Source organism: Glandiceps talaboti, chromosome 10, assembly GCF_964340395.1.
Source record: "Glandiceps talaboti chromosome 10, keGlaTala1.1, whole genome shotgun sequence".
Lineage (NCBI taxonomy): Eukaryota > Metazoa > Hemichordata > Enteropneusta > Spengelidae > Glandiceps > Glandiceps talaboti.
Genome location: NC_135558.1, coordinates 8573891 through 8591069, shown reverse-complemented (window position 1 = coordinate 8591069; position 17179 = coordinate 8573891). Strand labels below are relative to the sequence as shown.

General features: G+C 34.6%; 2 protein-coding genes across 2 annotated transcripts; one reads left to right on the top strand and one right to left on the bottom strand.

The window, feature by feature from the left end:
• The first annotated feature begins 477 nt into the window (after nucleotides 1-477).
• LOC144441493 (calponin-3-like) lies at nucleotides 478-5817 on the top strand. Its single transcript, XM_078131076.1, has 6 exons — nucleotides 478-598; nucleotides 2474-2613; nucleotides 2946-3012; nucleotides 3941-4045; nucleotides 4710-4742; nucleotides 5553-5817. Exons 1-6 carry the CDS (start codon nucleotides 548-550, stop codon nucleotides 5580-5582), a joined length of 426 nt encoding a protein of 141 aa, XP_077987202.1. The 5' UTR covers nucleotides 478-547; the 3' UTR covers nucleotides 5583-5817.
• A 1345-nt stretch (nucleotides 5818-7162) lies between these two features.
• On the bottom strand, nucleotides 7163-15916 carry LOC144441395 (flavin-containing monooxygenase 5-like). The gene is made up of 7 exons (XM_078130961.1): nucleotides 15796-15916; nucleotides 13201-13659; nucleotides 12377-12438; nucleotides 11734-11880; nucleotides 10926-11142; nucleotides 9128-9360; nucleotides 7163-8349 (listed from the first exon to the last, which is right to left on the bottom strand). Exons 1-7 carry the CDS (start codon nucleotides 15914-15916, stop codon nucleotides 8005-8007), a joined length of 1584 nt encoding a protein of 527 aa, XP_077987087.1. The 3' UTR covers nucleotides 7163-8004.
• Between the last annotated feature and the right edge of the window lie 1263 nt (nucleotides 15917-17179).

Genomic DNA, 17179 nt, shown 5'->3' with positions numbered 1-17179 from the left:
ACCTCTAAATGTCTTCCTAAGTGGTCTTATTTTCAGAAATTTGGCAATAATAAATGAATGGTGGCCGTATTATCATTAAAGTTGAATGCCCTTTGATACGGAGTATGTTGAATGCCCTTTGATACGCAGTTAGTCGAATGTGCTTTTTGATACGCAGCAAAATTGTTCCTCCCCACCTACGAAAAAAAATATACGCTCGGCTTATGCTCCTTGTGGGATACTAAAACAATGATAAGTAGATAGGTTCCTTTCCTTTGACATGCTTTGAAGAGTCGATTGGCAAGTTAGCAATGCATTGTTAACTCTCACAAAGCATGCGTTTGGAGTACTGACCCCGAATGACCCTATAATCTATTTGCATAAACCATCTGTCAGTGGTGTAGATTTCTATGCAATCAACAGGCTTTCTGTCACCCAAAGGTCTAGGTATATGTAAAGTACATAGCTCTACAGGTCCATATTGCTGCTGACTCTTACATTGACTAGACACTCCCAATCAACCGATTTTCCCAAAGTTATTCCAATATCTATCTTAATCACATTAACCATGGCAACGCGACCAAGTGGATTTGGCTTGACAGCTGAACTCGACGCAAAGGTAAGCCCGGTGTTATAATATTCAATAAGCTAAACATGGTTTTATATTTAGTTTAAATAATCTGGTATCGTTGGAAACATCATACTGGCTATCTTTCCCTGGCTATACCCTCTATTCAAAGCACAGAGGATCTAGGATTATGTTTATGATGTTGAATAAAGTCCCACAATAACGACATTCATGCCAATTCTCACAAACATTACATGCATCAATACAATCTAGTAACACAGCTCCAGTGATTATAGTGATATTAGTACACTTTCCCTTAATACCCTTTTACGATATTGGAAAAATATAATTTCATTTCTAATGTCAATATTCAACGAAAATTAATTTCGCAAACTAATAGTGTGGGTGACTGTCCGGCGTTAATATATTGGAAATATCTGATATATTTATCGCAGTGTTGATTGGTGGAATTAACTTTTGTTGAGAAGTCTACATGTAGTGATTGAAATCGTTCAAAATATATACTACTAGTTAATATGATTAGGTTTCCCTATCATCCGTTCATACATCAGAGAATATTGAATACCAGTAGGCAAAGCATCGTCTATGGACAACGTTATGACTTAAAGCTTAAACGTTTCAATTGTGCTCCTTGGAATGGAATACTATCTCTCAGATAATTTCAGGTAATTATCATGTATGACAAAATTAACTCAGTTTGTTAGTAATCATTTAGTTGTGTTTTATTCTTAAATCTCTAATGTTAATTCATTTGTGAGGTTTATTTCACAAAATATTTTTTTATTTGGGGAAGGCCATTTTAAATCGAAGACAATGATGTGCAATATATATCTACCATGGTGACGTTTATAATCTGATGTGTGAGAAATTATTGACTTGTGCTTGATTCTGGGAATAGTATATAGGTTTATCGTTCGGCCGTTTTGTAAAATATCTATACAAATTTCACAAACAGAAAAAAATAATAATGTAATACAGGGACACGCCCTGTAATTTAACAGATGTATTTAAAGTAAACAGCAATAGGGTGATAACCAGACACAATGCCATATACACTATACCAGCAGAAATGAATATATTAATAGAGGGTTTTGTACTAAGGCTGCGACGAGGACAAAGCAGACGTCGCAGGGCTTTGACACCTGCAATGGTGGCGTGCTAGCTACGTCTGTCCTCCTTTGCCCTCAGACGATTTAGGGCAGTTCAACTTGACATCGACATGATACGTATTAGCAACATGTATTCAATTATATGACAGTCTGAGTATTTTTTTCAATGCAAACTAAACTGTTACATTACATGTTGTCCTTTGCGTGATTGAAGTAATCGAACAAAGTATATAATAACACAGAATAAGTAAAGAGATATAACCAAAGGATTAAATCAAATGTGTCGACAATGCAGTTAAATAAGGTCACTGGGGTTATTTAGGTGTGGCAGTCGACGCAATGACGTCGCAGTGCCGGAGAATGTATGTGTTTTATACAGTATATAGTTGCATTGCATTGAAAGAGGCGATGTAGAAGCTCTCTCTCTCTCTCTCTCTCTCTCTCTCTCTCTCTCTCTCTCTCTCTCTCTCTCTCTCTCTCTCTCTCTCTCTCTCTCTCTCTCTCTCTCTCTCTCTCTCTCTCTCTCTCTCTCTCTCTCTCTCTCTCTCTCTCTCTCTCTCTCTCTCTCTCTCTCTCAAACTCCCCCCCCCATCTAACGATAGAAAAGAAGAGTTCCATTGACAACCACGAGTGGGTGAGAGTTCAAATGGCCGTCTATTGATTAAAGTGACATCATTACACCATGGTAAATGATCCTTATGTGCCAATCACACTAAATTGACTAAGAAAGTAGATGGACAAATACAAAGAAGTACTCAAGCTGACAACCCTGGATTATTAATTTTTTTAATTTTAGAAACGAGATAGGTATGATATTGAGACAGAAAAGGATATTCGAAAGTGGATAGAGAGATGTACAGGACGTCCTCTATCCGTACAAGACATTGGAGAAGAGAACTTTCACGAGGCCATAAAAGACGGTGTTGAACTTTGTCAGTAAGTATATGGAAGTAATACAACTCAGTTTTATTCTGTATAAGATGCATTTAAAAAACAAGTTTGTAAAAATGCAAATGTATAAGTCTATCGTTGTAAGGTAACTGAACTCTAAAATTTTATATTTATATGTTACTCGTTATCTACAACAGCCCTAGGCCTTCTTTCTTTGATTTGAATTAAGACTCATATCCTAAATAGTATACATACAGACTGAAGCTGAAGTTCAAATTGTTCGATGAATTATCTTGCACTTGCTGTTTCAATATTGATAACAAGGAGAAGTAGCGTGCAATTGTATAATCAACTACTGTACATACCTTCATTTATAGCTTGGCAAACACTATACAGCCAGGATCAGTTAAGAAGATTAATTCAAGCAAAATGGCCTTTAAACAGGTAAAGTGATGTTGTGTGAAGATATATGTACATACAAACAGGTTTAAGTTCAGTTTCGTGCCAAGATCGGTTCAACTCTTTAATAACACACAATCACTGCTAAATGTATTTATTTCAATCAATCAATCAGTTTATTTCATAACAATAAGGCCACAGGCCCAAAGAGCAAACAGTAATACAAGCGTTTCAGTTCATAGAGGGAGATTCCTCTCTATTTTTCATTGCAAAATAAATAAATGAAGCTAAATTATTTAGATAAGTTATATTATCTGAATTCAAAAGTGAAATGAACTTATCATAGGAAGGGTTTAAACAAAACCACCTTGGTAACATTTCTTTACGAAGGTCCTCGTAAAGCGGACAAATTGCTAAGAAATGGTACTCGTCCTCAATACAGTACAAATTATGTGTATTTATTTATTTGTATGTATTGTAATATCTACTTTACACGGATTTATTATTTGTGTAAATGGAATCTATGTAATATGTAGTTCCTGTCAAATTCAAAAGAAACTGCATGTTTCTCATGATGAATTAAGTAATTGTTATTATTACTATAATTATAATATTTCGTTCGATGTTTGACGTTGGACCAGGTCCCTAACTTCAATCTTGGCCTTGGTATATGTAATTGTCCGCTGGTGAGAAAAGATCAATTATTCGTAGTGTCTAGCGTATAATCCACTGCACGATTTATTAGATTCAAATAAAAATCTATAATAAACTCATCTTGAAGAAGCGTGGAACTCTCCCCTTATAAATATTAGTATACCAACAAATTGATGTAATTATCAAAGTATCAACAATGGACAGAAGTAATTTTGAAGAATAAGTATTGATTTGTTCCTATAACGTCAAGCTTGGTAAATACCATGTTTTACTTTCTAGTATATGTTTAATTAAGTAGCGTCCGTTTATTCTTTTACAGATGGAAAATATCGGATATTTTCTGGAAATGGTTGCCGCGTACGGGGTACCATCAATGTTCACATTCCAAACGGTCGATCTATTCGAACAACAAAATATGCCCCAGGTAAGTAAGTACAGCCGAATTTTATTCTTCATATCAAAGGATCACAGGTTAACCTTATGGAACTAATATGAACTAAACTTGACCAATCATTAGAGTACTGATTGGCTTCACACTAGGACACCTAAATACAATAACTTTACTATTTATTTATTTATTTACTATTTTTATTTATTTATTTATTCATTGATTTATTAATTTATTAATTAATTAATTAATTAATTTATTTATTTATTTATTTATCTATTTATTTATGTACCGTGCGGTATGAAATTTGAATTAAATGAATGACATTTTTTTAATGAAATTCATTTCACCAGATAACAAAAATAAGCCACACTTTCAAAGAAACATATGATACAAATAAACAAAATTAATACAAAAGAAATAGACAATCTGATATGGGCCATGGAAATAGTTCAGCGGAACTAGTACTTTTTGCGTTCAGTAAAAGCTAAGGATTTTCTTCACGGTCAAAGTCGTAAAGACTACTGTTGATAATGACAATTTAAATATAGTATCTTTGTCTTCCATTTTCCGATATTGTGATTTGCATATTTGCAAGCTTATTTGCATAATTATTTATGTTTGCCAATGGCACTCTTCTTACAGTACATATAATAACGACTTCTGAAATCCCTCTTCTTCTCTCTCCTATTGCAAACAGGTATTGGATTGTCTGAGAGCATTGCGTACTGAGGTAAGATCTAGAGTTTTTTGTTTCATTTGAAAATAACTTGGACTATCATGATAAAACAACATCATCAAAGTCTGTTCTCATTACTGGGTCATTTGTACAACGTCAGTGTAGATATTCGACTTCAAAATGTTTAACAATTTACGCTATATCACGATGTATATATGAGTACATTGCATGGTTGTCATTTAAATGGGAACCAGAAAAGTACGGAAGAAAGAGGTTAATATCCGAATTTATAAAAAAAAAAAAACAACAACAAAAAAACACGTTTTAACTTAGCTAAATTTCGAATACTGTGTCTATTAACAAACTTCATTATTGAAAAAGTTTGTGAAGTGTATGTGGAATCGAACGTGTCGACACTGCAGCATAACATTCCATGATATATAAAAAAATACTCTTTTCCTCCCATGTTTTCAAAATAAGTCATCTAGTTAGTAGTTGATTGATTCACAAAACAATGAAATCAAATACCAATATATACTTTTTCAGACACTAGCTAGTATTTCCAAAATTGTACCAGAAATCTACTCTGTCATCTAGTTAGTAGTTGGTTGATTCACAAATCAGTGAAATTAAATACCAATATACTTTTTTTAGATACTAGGCAAACTAAAGTATTTTCAAAATTGTACCCGAAATTAACTCTGAAATTATTCTATTTAACCGTCGTATAACCACAGGCCTCTTTACACATCTAAGACACACCGTCAGCAGTAACATATGATCTGACCGGCCATTTGGTATAACTGGTACATTGATAAGATTTTGTTTTGATCATAAATTTTCTTCTTTTTTTTGCAAATTTAGGCTGAAAAGAAAGGATTCAAACCCAAATAACCATCCTTCATGGTTGATCCAGAATGTGATAAAGACATTGGTGAGAATTGCCGAATAATTAGTATAGTCAGCAAACAATTTCCTGTTTTGCCACATAACTAGAAAATGTCATAAACTTTGTCGCATACTTTATCAGAACTGCTGCATCAACACAAGTACATGTACCTATCTTTCTTTTTTTAAACATGAAAACCGAAAACTGGTCGAGAGACCAAAAGCATAGCTTATAATCTCTTTCGTATTTTTAACTTAATTTATATTCTACAAACTTTGTGTATTTTGTATTCTTTTTGTCTATTAAAATGCACTTTAAAAAATCCAGGTTTGTGCAATGGTTCACATGTTGTATGTGTTTGTATACGGACTTGATCATTCATAAAGTTTTCTCCAACACAACAGAAATATATAGGAACATTGAACAAGCAAACCGAGGCCCATTGGGTTACATTTTCAGAACAAAACCCTCACAGGCATGTGCTATTAAAGTGGCCATGTGGATGAGGATTGGGTATTTACTTTTGATTTTTTATTTCATAAAATAATTTTATCATGGTTTCCTACTTGCAAAATCAATATGAATCAACATATGGCAAGTACTTGTTTGTAACTCAATAAATGGCAAAAGACTTGTTATTGTACGTACAATAACAAACTCTTTACACATTTTGTAGATCTTTGCAATTTATTGAGTTACAAACACAGACTTCGTCTAGCACATTGATTTTTCAAGTAGGAAGCCATGACAAAATTGTTTGATAAATAAAAAAAAATCCAAAATAAATACCCAATCCTCATCCATATGGCCACTTTAAGAACATCCAAAATATTAATCAGATATTGTTTTCGTGTGATATCGCTTGCTATTTAAATCTACTGCTAAAAAAAGAAACTGAAAAATGCTTGATTGATTTCAGTATTATTTATTTATTATTCAAAGTCATAGAAAAATGCAGTATTTACAAAGGTTCATTACACACTACTGTTACTGTACATGTCCAAGATCACACATATTCTATGCATCAAATAACAAAACGACAGGAACAGTTGTAATCACCATAAGATACTGCCCTGCTGGCATATTGGTATAGGATATTGCTAAGAACGCACCCCCCCCCAGAAATGTTATGAATGATCTCACTACTTGCAGGAGTATCTATGTATGTTAACACAACATGAATAACTAGCATAACTATCTATTATCAAATGCAATGTACAACTGTACAAATGAAAATTCACCTGTATTGGTAAACCATAATATGGAATTGAACTTGAAAATTGTACATGACATTTTCGACTGTACACGTCAGTCTTTGTCAACAGATCCAAACACTGAAGTGTGCAGTCGAAAATTTAACATATGATTTTCTGGTTTGTGTTTGAGTTTGGGATAAAAAAAAAGTAGAATTCAAACTGTACAATTTTTAAAAATCACTTAAACTACTTTCCGAAACACTATAAAATAAACCAACTTCTCTGCCACTTACTATTAGAACATGTCAAATTTGTGTTCATGATCACTCAGAATATCATGTCTCATATAAGAATGCCTGTGTGATACCAATTTTATTACATAATGGTGCAAAAGATTCTGTAGATGTGCATTGTCATTGGCAACATATTAGAATTCACTGCAATCTAATCAGGGAGAAGACCCAATATTTACATACACTACTTGTGCTCTATGATCATACATTGGGCACTTACCTTCCTCCTTGCCACCAAATGAATAAACAATGGAAAACATAAAGAAGGGCAGCATTTGTGGAATACTGTTAATACTGTAAAACATATGGAGCCTTCTCCTTGATTTGATTTTACTCACTGTAAGGCGTTTGTCGCTGCATTACTTTATTTATAGTGTGTGTTTTCCTAATGCTACAGTAATCCGTGTAATAATTCTCTCTCTCTCTTCATTAAATCATCATGACCATTATACACTACTCTCCACAGTGTGTATACAAATCTTGAAATGATACCAGATACATGTTCCTGGGTTATTTAGAACGCTGAAATCATCTGTCTAGTATGTACTGATTTCACCGATTCTGACCAACATAAGCAATAGCTACAAAATATAAAACCTTTCAATATTTCAGAGTATTCGAAAATTGCGTTCTTGACGTACTAAAATTTTAACCAACACACATAACATAATTTTGTAAGCTGAGAGCTTTTGACTGCAAACTGTCAGTCTTGGTCATGCTATGTTAGATGGCACTGTTTGTTAAGTTGTCACAAAGTGACATGCTCAAGGAGAATCCATCCACATTTTCCTATAGAGAAAGTACCATCCTTCATGTTATTCTAAGTGTTTCCAATTGAAATACGAACGGTGAAGTATTACAACATGTTGACACATTACTGAACTTGTCCTGAAATAAGTTTGCTAGTGGTTTGGTGTTGATTAATTTTCATAAAATGTTTAATACAAATACTGATTCCACCAATTCTGACTCATGTATGCAATTCCTACAATAAATATTGCAAAAATAAAACCTTTCGTCAAGAATTTCGAGTATTTGAAAATCGGATTCTTGAAGATTGCTGGTGGTTTATATTGTGGTTTGGTACTTTTCCAAACTGTTAACATATCACTCCTAGCACCATCCCATGCTGCTGGACCCTGTAAGCGATAGCATGACGCAATTACACGTCCAAAGAAGAAAATGTATGCCAACTTTGGATCAGTGAAGAGTAGTTTCCAAACATTTGGTAATGCACCAATATCTTGTGCTAATTCGTCTTGGTAAACAGTACAACCGGGAGTCTGCAGGGATAAAAGTTGCCAGTCATTAATATATATCATGTTGTCATGTAATGTTACTATTTTTTTACATTTCACATGTAACTTACATTTTAGTGATCTGATGTAATGTGATGTGGTGTGATGTGATGTGATGTGATGTGATGCAATGTGATGTGATGTGATTTTATATTGTCTGATGTTATATATGTTATATATCACATCACATCACATCACATCACATCATGTCTCATATCATATCATTTATCATATATCATATCACACGATAACATCATATCATATACATTCTCATATCATATACCATATCGCATCATATATTACATGTATATCAAATCAAATCATATCACACCATATATCATGCCATGTATTATGTTATCATATGAGAGACAATATGATATATTATATGTGAAGTATGATATATGTGATTTGATATGATATGATATATTATATGATATGATGATATATGATATGATATGATAGACATGACGTGATATGATATGATATGATATGATATGATATGATATGATATATGATATGATATGATATGATATGATATGATATGATATGATATGATATGATAGCATGGTTCTTAGTGGACTCATAAAAAGGTCGCTACACTAAGGTTAATTCATGTTGACCTTCATGATATCAGGCCAAGTATGTAGGTGTGTACAATACATACATGTGTACGTATGTGTATATGATTTGTATGTAAGCATGCTTGCATGCATAGGTAAGTACACGGTTCATAATTTTTTGTTTTTATGTGAAAGAAACTTACCTTCTTTGGAAATCTACTGTAGCGCTGTCTGTTTACTATATTTTTCCACATGATAGCTTTCTCAGGAACTGATACACGTCCACTGAAAAGACAGGCACTCCATCTTGCTTGTAATTCAAAAGTATCCCAGGTAGTTGGTAGAAATGCTTGCATCACCCCAACCAATGTCAATGTATGATGCTCCAAGTCTACTGGTAATATATACTTGTATAACTTTAATTGGTCAGTGTCATCTATGCCAGGGAAAAAAACATTTGCTTGGCATTACAAGATTGCATGACCAAGTCCGAGCAAGTATGAGCTTATACTGAAAGTGTAGAGTTTTTGAGAATTTGTCATTGTATATCTCCACAAGTGAATGTTTATGAACAATTAGCTGTTTTAAATATAAGTTTCAAAACAACATTACAAACCACAAGTTTAGGACAAACATAACTAAATAATGTAACACTGTTACAGTAGCACATACTGTAGCTGAGGATGAAATCTAGTAAAAGTCTTAAAGGTTTACATATCTTGTACAAAAATTTTGGTGGAAAACCTGATAAAATGTTCAGGAATTAAAGATATTTTACCTACTGTGTCTGTCATTAACACTGAACCTCAAACTAGAGACTTAATATGGTCTTTTCAAAACCCTCTTCTGATAAAAGTTTGAAACAACATCGAAGCATTCATTCACCAATCCATTCATTCATTCATTCATTCATTCATCCTTTCATTCATTCACCCTTTCATTCATTAATCCTTTCATTCATTCATTCATTCACTCATTCATTCATTCATTCACTCATTCATTCATTCACCCATTCATTCATTCACCCACCCATTCATTCATTAATCCTTTCATTCATTCATTCATTCATTCATTCATTCATTCACCCTTTCATTCATTCATTCATTCATTCATTCATTCATTCATTCACCCTTTCATTCATTCACTTACCCTTTCATTCATTCATTCATTCATTCATTCATTCACCCTTTCATTCATTCATTCACTCATTCATTCATTCACTCATTCATTCACCCACCCATTCATTCATTAATCCTTTCATTAATCCTTTCATTCATTCACCCTTTCATTCATTTATTCATTCATTCATTCACTCATTCATTCACCAACCCATTCATTCATTAATCCTTTCATCCATCCATTCATTCACTCATTCATCCTTTCCTTCATTCACCCTTTCATTCATTTACCCTTTCATTCATTCATTCATTTATTCACCCTTTCATTCATTCATCCTTCCATTCATTCATTCATTCATTCATTCATTCACCCTTTCATTCATTTATTTATTTTTTCATTCATTCATTCATTCATTCATTCATTCATTCATTCATTCATTCATTCATTCATTCGTTCATTCATTCATTCATTCACCAACCCATTCATTCATTCATTCATTAATCCTTTCATCCATTCATTCATTCATTCATTCATCCTTTCATTCATTCATTCATTCATTCATTCATTCATTCATTCATTCACCCTTTCATTCATTCATCCACCCTTTCATTCATTCATTCATTCACCCTTTCATGCATTCATTCATTTTTTCATTCATTCATTCATTCATCCTTTCATTCATTCATTCATTCACCCTTTCATTCATTCATTCATTCATTCATTCATTCACCCTTTCATTCATTCATCCTTCCATTCATTCATTCATTCACCCTTTCATTCATTCATTCATTCATTCATTCATTCACCCTTCCATTCATCCTTTCATTCACCCATTCACTCACTCAAACGTCTTTGATTAACAGAAATAAATCAATAACTTACCAAAGACTATAGAATCCTCAAGAGTAGGATAGTCTATCAAATATCCAGTACCAAAGATAACAGCATCAATACCATCAATCTCATATCCACCTGCTAACACAACACCTGTTTTGGTAAATTTCTTGATTTCTGGGATAACTGTCACCTGACCAGAAGCAATCCTATCAGCGATGTCGTCATTCACCATTCCACCCATAGATTTCCCGGAATATCCTACCTGAAAGGAATGAATAAAATTATTGTATTAATATTTGAAATAAGTTGCAGATTGTCAAAAATTTAATTCCCATATAGGTCTAATATGGTAAGGTTATGTTTCCTGCAAAGTGTAATATTTTCACGCTGTTTGAATACAGGACACAATTCTATAATATGCATGGAATGTGACAAAAATTGATGTTCACTTTTGACCTCAAAGGTCATTGAAATATTTATTTACAGGGAATCTGCCTTCAACGAGAATGGAATGGACATTTGTTCCATAAGCACTGTCACAATTATACCACTTTGTTTACTGTGTGATTATCTTTATGGTAATAGCACTTAATAATTTCTCAACTTTTTATATCACAGACTTTTGCAAAACAATAACTTTTTGTGTCATGCATGATATTGTCAAAGATAAACTGGAGTGTTAAATCACAGACAAGTACTTGCCTGTGGTTAAATCATACAGCCTACATGTGTAGGGTCTATGGTTAAATCAAAGATGAAACAGTCTGATGTCAAGTTCCTTATGTCACATCCTTAAATGACTGGTACTGTGAATTTCTCAAAACTACCTTCTGCATTTCTAAATTACACTCACTGCATTTCCAAATTTATTAGGATCTGGTATAATGATATCACTTGCAGATGTGCTTGCCAAAGAAGGAAATGTTATAGTAGCTCTGCTGGAAGAGGCCACATTACATCTTCTGAAAGCCTTGACACCACGGCGTATACTCATGTATACCTGGAATGGATGTGAAAGTAAAATGTTAATTAATTATGCTGTGTGACTGTGTCTAGTACAATTTCATGATTTCAAGACCAAAAACAATTTTACTGCCCCAAATGTATCTTCATGTATGTGTTCCTAAGCATGCATGATTAATTGAATTAAAGTTAATTCTTGTGTTAACATAAAATGCAATGGCACGTATATTGTGATATCTTCAAATGAAAATTCATTTGTATTGGTAAACCAATTTATCAAATTAAACATTTGCTCCAAACATAAATTTGAATATTGTTTCAACCGCACACTTCAGTCTATCAACCCCATGAACCCATATCAGACCCACTTGTCCCTAGGTCATATGTTCTTAATAGTGGGTCAATCTGTTGACAAAGACTGAAGTATGCAGTCAAAACTTTCAGGTAAAAGTTTCAAAACTGTGTTTGGAACAAAATTTCAATTTAATAGTATTTTGTATATTGTCCTATAAAACTTGATTCAAGAAACACACCTTCTTACAGTAGTTTGTATGTCCAAGCTCTGCTGCAAGTTCACCTGCTGTACTGGATGCACCTTAAAGACAAGAATATGTAGTATATTGCCCTTCATTAATATTACAGAATTACGAGTTAAAGTACATCAACATTGTATGCATTCTTTTCACTGAGAGCCTTGTTTTCTGTGCAAAGTTATCTCACTTTCACATTTGTGAAAGAGTCTCACCTTGAAACCTTTAAACTGACAAAGTATGAAATTATTAATGTTTTAGATAAAATATCAAAATACTACAAAAAGTGCACTTTAATGTCATGCTATTTTTAAACTAAATAATATGTATGGGGAGCAATTTGACATCAATACATTAACTACAATTATATACTTCCCAATCATTTTCTGCACTCAGCAAAGAAAACATTCATGACCTAAGGGGCCTTGTCACTACGAGTCAAAAGACAAGTAATGACAAACCACTTAGGTTAGAAGTAATTCCAGCTGAACGAAGAAAAATGTTGGAGAATAATATAATCATAACTCCTCAAGCATAATTTATAAAAAATCTGGAAAAATAAGGACAATTTGAAATATTTTGACTAATATATTGAGGACCACAGAACCATGACATAGATGTGTGTTGTTGTGATGTAGAATGACCAGGATGAAAAATCAATATTTTTGTTCAAATGCATTCAACCTGGCTTGCGTGATATTACAGAAATGTATAATGAACTAGTCAGAGCTGTCTGAAATTGAGCTACAGGTCTCTCACTTGACAGAGGATATAATAAACAGCTTGATGATGGTGTGTAGGGGTAGCAAATGTTGGATTTCACTCACCAACTACAATAATAGTCTTCCCTCTATATGGGTCTGGCTCCCTGTATACATTGGAATGTTGTTTGGTTCCTTCAAACTCATCATATCCTGGAATTTCAGGAGTATATGTCTTGGAAAATCCTCCCGAACACATCATGACACCATCAAATGTCTCTGCCTTCACATCGTCACTTCCATCAGTATACTTAATATCCCATCTACCAGAGATAGAATAGTCTGCTGACTGCTGTACCTTAGTTACATTTCGGTTATACTGTATGTACTTTTCAAGGTCAAATTCAGTGACATAATCTTTGATATATTGAAACACCCTGTCATGAGTTACATATGGTGGTATGTCATATGGGAAAGGGAAGTCAGACAGCTGGAGTATTTCTTTCTCGTTATTTGAGATGACAGATCGATAGAGCCCAAGAACCTGATTTGGTCTCAATTCTTCAGTGTAATACCACATACCACCTGCAATAGATAACAACACAAAGAATGGATAAGGGTTTTTGTATATAATCATTATTTCTGGCAATTTGATGAAATCGGGAAATTTGTGGAAATTACTCTGACAAGCTCACTTTTTACATACAAAGACATCAACATGTAATAAAGTATCCCCCTCCCTCTAGAAAATTTTGACAAATTACAGCTGTTCCAGATCTAGGAGTCAGTTCACAGTATCAAAATGACACTTGTTGTTTTCCAAAATGAACCCCCCCCCCCCTTCCCCAGTTAAAAATACCCAGCCCTAAGTGAACCAAACAGGCAGTTAATACCTAAACAAGTCGGGTGGTTTTACATGATACACTGTCTGTCACACGTCTGGGACACTAGTCCTGCTTGCAGACGGTGCACGCGTTTTGCTCAACAAAAAGAAGAAAAGAGAAGGAAGGGACGACTTTACTGAATGCAAGCAGGATTACTGGGGGCGCACGCGCGCGCGCACACACACACACACAGAGTTTCACCATGCCTATATAGTACTGAACTTCAGTCCAGTTGTGCTAAAAATCTAGTAACTGCACTGTGTACGTGTTTTACTACTCGACACTGAGTTGTAGAACTCTTTGTTTACAGCTAGAGCAGGTTCGCTTCAGGTCAGCTGTCAAAGTAGTTTCATAAAATGTAAATTTAAAAGGTTTATGATTACGTCCTTGTCTGTGTTACTATCGACCCATGGCCATGGCCATATGCACTATCCACTTCAAATTGTATTAAAGAGATCATACTTCTTGCATGTATTTTGGCTTACTACGGTGTTACTTCACGATTTCTGCTATCCCATAGACTCTTGTATAAGGGGAGGCTCGGCATTATTTAACTGATATTTGGATTATGATACATTTCCGTTAAGATAGTGGAAACAGAGCAGCAGCGTTAGGCTAGTTCACAGCCAATTGTTTCCAGAGATATGTATCAAAGTGTTTCTATCAGAATACAATACCAGATTTAAACTGAATGCCTTCCGTAAAGAATTTCACGATTTATGCAAGAGATTTAGCTCTATATCTGTGATTCGTCAAGTCCCAATGAAAGTTAGTTGACTGTCAAAAATGTTGTTGAAATGCCCGCCACGCCTCCTATTCTCAGCACAGGAAAGCTTGCCATCTTCGACTTCACTCGGCTTTCGTGATCCCCTACATACCCGGGATATGGCATGTGCGTGTTGAACTTCCTTCTGTCCCACCACGGGCCGAAAAATTGTCAAGATTTTGTTGAGTGGCGCGGCGCGGCGCACCCTCACTGTACACTAATTATTGATACATTGTCGCGAAATTTTCTTCCTAGGCGCCTAGGCCGCGCCTAGGCTAGGCGAGGCTAGGTCTATTTTCAATCTGATTAAAATCTGATGTTAGATAGGCTGTTTTTCCTGTATTTACCTTTATTCCATCGTTATTGCGTCTTTTACGTTAGTTTTTTTTTCCTGGGCGAACGCCTTTCGCCCAGGAAAAAAAAACTAACGTAAAAGACGCAATAACGATGGAATAAAGGTAAATACAGGAAAAACAGCCTATCTAACATCAGATTTTAATCAGATTGGGTCTATTTTCCATATTTTGACCACACACAATTACACTTGTTTCCGTGATCGCGCAAGTCCTTCACCGCGAAATAATTCAGAGTACCCCTTTCGCATACAGTTGGCTAAATACGACAATGTTATCGACATTTTATTGTATTCTGATAGAAATAGTCTGATACGTACCTAGGGGAAACAAGTGCCTGTGGGCTAGCTGCAATAACTGTAGCGTTTGCTGTGATTTTGATGGTTTTTCGTCTTTTTGTGCCATTTTTAGTTCCGATGTTCAACCCGAAACATCGGAACGCAAAAAGGCACAAAAACATACGAAGAAGCCCTCAAAATCACAGCAAACGCTACAATTATTGCAGCTACCTGTGGACTAGTTACAGTTATATTTCACATCATTCGCAGTAATCACGTGAACAATCAATAAAAGTTATTCATAATCATATTCCGGGGCCACTAAGAAAACCAAAACACCTTAATTTTTATATTTTTTTCCAGTTTGCTTTCAATATACTGGGATAACATATTAGCGATAAACCACCCTCTGGCTATACAGACAGTGTAGTTCTACTTACCGAGGCCATCATGTCTTTCAAAACACACGGGTTCAAGACCCTCTTCAACGCAGCTTTTAATTGCAGTCAAACCACATATACCAGCTCCGATGACAGCAATTCGATTTCTCCTACATTCCATGTTGGTGTGCGTTATTTGCGAACTGCTAACATTTTACTTCATTCTGGTATGGCTGCAGCTAAAATACGGATGTATAGTTTCATGGCTGCCAGTCCTATCGAGGTTTCCATTGCATTTTGTGTAAACGTGAACAAATGGTGTGTGTAGATGTCAAATGTCAGAAGTCTTTGTAAATGTCATCGGGTCACTCAGTATGCTTCCTGTGTGATTGGACTGTCATAAAATCGCGGGCCTCGTCCCAAATGGCGTTCAATGTTTAAGGCCATACTTTTAGTATAAAATGCTCTATTTCGGCAAGTATTTTTGATATAATTTCGATTTATCACCACGATTACCACTGACACTGATATTCAACGTAGACCTATTAAATCATGTAGTGCTCCCCGTTGAATATCTTTTTTTTTTTCTATTAAACTTGAATGCAACTAGCGGTGTCAGAAAGATCAACCTCGCCGTAAATGACCTTGGAATTGAATGTATCGATACCTCTACAAGTTTCCAGAATTTTATTGGTAAATATTATCCATTGTACACATTTCTTCCAAGTTCCTGCCACTAGAAGACTTGACCCTTATTGACCTGTGGCATTTATATGTCTACGCATGTGCAACAGTTTGCCTTGCGACAGACCTTGCGACGCGCCAAGCAACTACATGTAGTTGCTTCATGTACTTGCAGGTGCTAGCCTTGTCGCATGCGAATAATTGCTTCATGCGTCGCGCCGTGTAACTGGACCTTTAGGAATAACTTGATATTTCAACTGCAATTAGCAAGTTGGAAATATCTCTTGAATCGTGTCCAAGCACCTCTCTCGCTTTATATATTTGGACAGATTTAAAAAAATTATCATTGTATTTAAATTTGAACAGTGAATTCGTTGTTGTTGTTGTTGATGTTGATGTTGTTGTTGTTGTTGTTGTTGTTGTTGTTGTTGCGGTTGTCTATTTTACTATGCTTTCTTCTGAAGATACATTTATGTAATACAATTTCACAGCTAATTAAAGTTCTATGAAAATTAATTCAAACCGTCGTGAAAAAGCCAACAAAACCTTCATACCTAAAGAGCAAAGTTTCCGTCCTCTGGGTTGGTCACGTTTTTAAATTGTGTGTCGTTATTGTTGTTTTGCTGATGTTTTGTGTTGTACAAAATATAGTACATGCATTAATTAAAACAATAATAATTTGATTATTACAGACTGAGATGGTCAGTATGTAAAATTTGAGCACCCAAATTATTTTATTCTCCCCTTAAAAAGAGAGAGA